General features: G+C 42.1%; 1 protein-coding gene across 2 annotated transcripts; it reads right to left on the minus strand.

The window, feature by feature from the left end:
* Positions 1-1,162: 1,162 nt before the first annotated feature.
* On the minus strand, positions 1,163-4,491 carry LOC108524511 (microtubule-actin cross-linking factor 1, isoforms 1/2/3/5-like). Of its 2 annotated transcripts, XR_001884070.1 has the most exons (4): positions 4,415-4,491; positions 3,648-3,809; positions 1,891-1,995; positions 1,163-1,252 (listed from the first exon to the last, which is right to left on the minus strand). XR_001884070.1 is itself a non-coding variant. In XM_017865626.1 (3 exons), the coding sequence occupies exons 1-3, from the start codon at positions 4,484-4,486 to the stop codon at positions 1,945-1,947; spliced, it is 285 nt and encodes a 94-aa protein (XP_017721115.1). In that variant the 5' UTR covers positions 4,487-4,491; the 3' UTR covers positions 1,270-1,944. The 2 variants fall into 2 exon arrangements, 1 of the variants encoding a protein (XP_017721115.1); XM_017865626.1 differs by lacking the exon at positions 1,163-1,252 and having other exon boundaries at positions 1,270-1,995.
* Between the last annotated feature and the right edge of the window lie 61 nt (positions 4,492-4,552).

Raw genomic sequence — 4,552 nt, forward strand, 5'->3', positions numbered from 1 at the left:
CAGGAGATCAAGATCTTCCTGGCTAACGTGGTGAAACCCCGTCTCTACTAAAAAAATACAAAAAAAATTAGCTGGGCGTGGTGGCGGGGGCCTGTAGTCACAGCTACTCAGGAGGCTAAGGCAGGAGAATGGCGTGAACCCGGGAGGCAGAGTTTGCAGTGAGCCGAGATCACGCCACTGCACTCCAGCCTGGGCGACAAAGTGAGACTCCGTCTCAAAAAAAAAAAAAAAAAAAAATTAGGGCAAAAACAGAGATAACGGCTTATTTCCTCCTCCCACCTCACCTGAAAATAAGCAGTACATTTTTTTTTTTAAGACACTTGCTCTGTCATCCAGGCTGGAGTGCAGTGGTGTGATCTTGGCTCACTGCAACCTCTGCCTCCCAGGTTCAAGTATTTCTCCTGCTTCAGCTTCCCAAGTAGCTGGGACTACAGGTGTGTGCTACCACACCCAGCTAATTTTTGTATTTTTAATAGAGAAGGGGTTTCACCACGTTGGCCAGGCTGGTCTTGAACTCCTGACCTTAAGTGATCTGCCCGCCTTGGCCTCCCAAAGTGCTAGGATTACAGGCATGAGTCACTGCGCCCGACCAGCAGTACATTCTTTCATGTTCTGACAGACTGAAAAAAGAAAAAAAAGATCATAATATTTTACAGCTCCTACCATCAAGAAGTGGAGTCTATTTCTCCTTAACTTGAATTTAGGCATAGCCACATGTCTGGCTTTAACCAAAGGCACATTAATAAATGTGACAGAAGCAGAAAAAAAGGGCTTGTGCTCTAGGACTTGCTCTCTCTTGCTGCTTATGAAACACAGCCACATCGTGAAGAAAGCTGCTGGATGCTAGAGACACACGGCTTGGTGCTCCAGCCCCTAGCCAACTCTTAGACATGAGCAATGCCATTTGGGACCAACCAGCCCCCAGCCTGTCTGCAGCCATGAGTAAGACAGGCAAGATAAGATGAACCACTTAGCTGAGCCCTGCCCAAAGTGCCCACCTACTGAATCACAAGCTATCTAAATGACTATTGTTTTAAGCAACTGAATTTTAAGGTGGTGGTTTATACAGCAAAAGCACACTAATGCAGATGTGTTTGTAATCTCACCTTCAACATACATATGTACACACACACACAAACACAGAAATCCATCATACCTGAAAATAAGCAGTATTCACTTTCACATGCTGCTCAACACACAGGCACAGCTGCTTCATCCACTGCAACTGGGACTGGACAGCAGCACTATAAGCCTGCAATAAACAAGCACACAGACAGAAGGGCATGAGTTTAACAGACTCAATATATATATATATGTGCAACACTATTTTCCAAGTACAACTCTGCTAATGATAGAGAAGCCAACAGAAAAGATGTGGAGATACTTGACTGGCATCTGCTCAATGCTTCCCATGTGTAAGAGGTGTTCCTTTAATCCAAAATGGTTTTGTTAGAGGGGGTTACATAGAAAAGGCCTCTTCCACACTCAGTTGTAAGTAAATGATCCAGGCAGCAAAACCCAGGCATAAATTCCTCCAGAATTCTTCCACTGTTTCTCTTCTTTTGGCAAAGGCACCACACCAACAAGAGTCAAGTCAGGATCTGTCTGGACAGTTACTTGAAGAAATATGGTCAGGTCTGCTTTTTCTCCGAAAGCTGGGGGCCAATGTACCTTCTACTGTTTCTCTCAGCAGTCTCCTTAGACTAACAGAAATGTTTGCAGGCTTTTGAGGGACACAGGAACAGTCAGAAATTAAAAGAGAGAAGACCCAAGACAAATGATCCCTGACACTTCCTCCAAGTCTTTCAGTTGAACAAAGTCTCTAATTTGAACACTTTTATAACAACAACCTCTCAACATTTGACCTCCACATATTCTCGAGTCACACATCTCCACTGTCTGCTTGGCTGGGTGGTTCTCAAGTGAAAGTAGTTCTGCTGTATCTTATAGAGAACGAAACACATCCTGTTTCTCCTCCAGTTCCATTGTCAACTCCTGAAAATTGAATTCAATTTTACAGAATAAGTGCCCTTTGCAGTGGGGAGTGGCTAGCATAAATAAAAGCTGTGTTCCCTCCCCTATTTTTTTTTTTTTGTTCTTTTTTTGAGACAGAGTATCGCTCTGTTGCCCAGGCTGGAGTGCAGTGGCTCCATCTTGGCTCACTGCAAGCTCCGCCTCCCGGGTTCATGCCGTTCTCCTGCCTCAGCCTCCCAAGTAGCTGGGACTACAGGCGCCCACCACCACGCCTGGCTAATTTTTGTATTTTTAGTAGAGACGGGGTTTCACCATGTTAGCCAGGAGGGTTTTGATCTCCTGACCTCGTGATCCGCCCACCTCGGCCTCCCAAAGTGCTGGGATTACAGGTGTGAGCCACCGTGCCTGGCCTTCCCTCCCCTATTTTAAAGGAACCTACAATATAGAATTGGTGGCAAAATGAGATGTATAAACAGTGCATGCCAGAGGATTGCAGAGAAGGGCACAAACACTAGAATTACTGGAAAATATTCACAAAGGACATGGGACCTGACCCAGATGTGAGTAAAATGCGAGAACACAGAATGAGCATTGGACCACAGAAAGGAGATAACTTGTCTGGAGTGGACAGTTCCTGCACATCAGCACCCACACCAGTACATGACACACCAGGACATGGGTATCAGTGACTGGCTGGCTTTGCTTAGACTATTCAGCCTACAATGCTCTCCACTGACTACATTCTATTAACTGCAGGACCCAAGTTAAATGCCAGCTCTTCTGTGAAGCTGGATACTGATCCTTACTATGCTTTCAGAGCACTTTCTTCATATCTCTGTTATAGCCTAATTTCAGTTCTCACATAGCCTGTTTATTGTATTATAGTATGCATTCTTCCTTCTAAAGTATCTAAAGTGCATGTTAAAAACAAAAACAAGAAACTCCCTATTTGCATAGTTTACAAAATCTTTAAAATCTTCTGAGTGTGAAAATACTAAAAGTAGCAAAAACTAATCCTAACTTGTCTACATCTTTCAGTGAAAAGAATAAAAAGCAGTGTCCTATTGTCCAATGTTAAATTTCCCTTCCCATTTTACAAACAAAGAGATTGAAACAAAAAAGTTAATAAATGAATTAAGGAGAATTCAGAAATTTGTGGAAAGTCCAGAGTATATCCCAGTTAAACAATACTATACTAAATGCTTTGTCTAGGTTAGCTTATTAAATCTTAATCTTTTATACAACCCTTTGGGAATACGTGCTATTAGGGAAGGGGATAGCTTCGAAGTGGTGCTATTATCTCATTTTATGGAGATCCAGAGAGATCAAATGACTTCCCAAGGTTACAGAGCTAGTTAGTGGAAGAATAAGAATTTGAACTTAGGCGCTCCAAAGCCTATAATCTTAACCACAAAGCTGTATTGCTTCTGAAATGACTCAATTTACAGATTGCTGCTGTATTCACCACACTGCCATTCTAAATGCATTCTAGATAAATTAATTCTAGGGTTCTACTGTCCCTCTCTCCATTTACACTTCTCACATGCATGGATGCACTGAGTAGGGCCCCTATTTCTATCTAGCAGAATGCAACTCCAGCCACCCAAGCTTTCAGCAGACTAGCCCCTGTCTCCTTCTGCTGTTAAATAAATATGCTGCTGTGCTAGACTCACAGAGAAGTAATTTCTCTTGGCTGAGATACTGGAATTGTTGTCACTCCAGTCATATGCTAGTTCCTCCTCCTCCTTCTCATTCAACCAGATCAACTCAGCTGTAGCTCTAGAAACAAATTTATGTAGGCTCTGAAGGTGCCTCATCCGGAAGCTAGAAGTTTCCTAGACAAAGCAAGGATTATAAGGTTAGACTGCTAGCCTTTGTGTAGAAGATAGCACATTTGGCATCAAAGGAGAGAGTAACTCAGGAAATGAATTTGCTTTTAATCTCTGGATTTTTCCCCATGGATTCAAGTTTTGTATAAGTTTGATATAAGACTCCCAGAACTCTTGTCAATCCTAAGTAGAAGACAGAATTCATAAGGCCTTTGTGGTGCTCCCTGGATAAAGAATGGTCCTGGGCTGTTCTACTCTGGACAATCTTGATAAACAGAGATGAAAAACAACAGATCAGAGGGAAAGCCACCTCTCTACAATCTCAAACTTTTAGTCTCTCAAAGTGCATATAGCCACAGGTTTGCTGAAGCATAATACCTAGGATAGGTTATATTTATTTAAAACTTTCAAGAACAGTAGTTTCTGACCCGTTAAGAAAACTGAGAAAATGTTATAATACATACGAATAAGTGCATAGTAAATGGCATAACCTAATAAGCAGAAAACCAAAACAGGGCCAAACCAGGAGATTTCTGAATTAGGTAAGAGAATTGACTGGGGGACACTAGACTCTGTATGAGCAGAACATAAGACAATCGGCAGAAACTTACCTTCAATTTACAATACTGTGTCTCCAGCTTTCCAAGAGTTTCAGCATAGCTGGTATGGAAATTCTGGGACATCTTTCCCTGATTAGAAAAGAATGAAATAAAAATACATTAGAGAAAGAGTAAGTAAACTATGTGTTA

This window comes from Rhinopithecus bieti, unplaced genomic scaffold (assembly GCF_001698545.2).
Source record: "Rhinopithecus bieti isolate Rb0 unplaced genomic scaffold, ASM169854v2 repeat_962, whole genome shotgun sequence".
Lineage (NCBI taxonomy): Eukaryota > Metazoa > Chordata > Mammalia > Primates > Cercopithecidae > Rhinopithecus > Rhinopithecus bieti.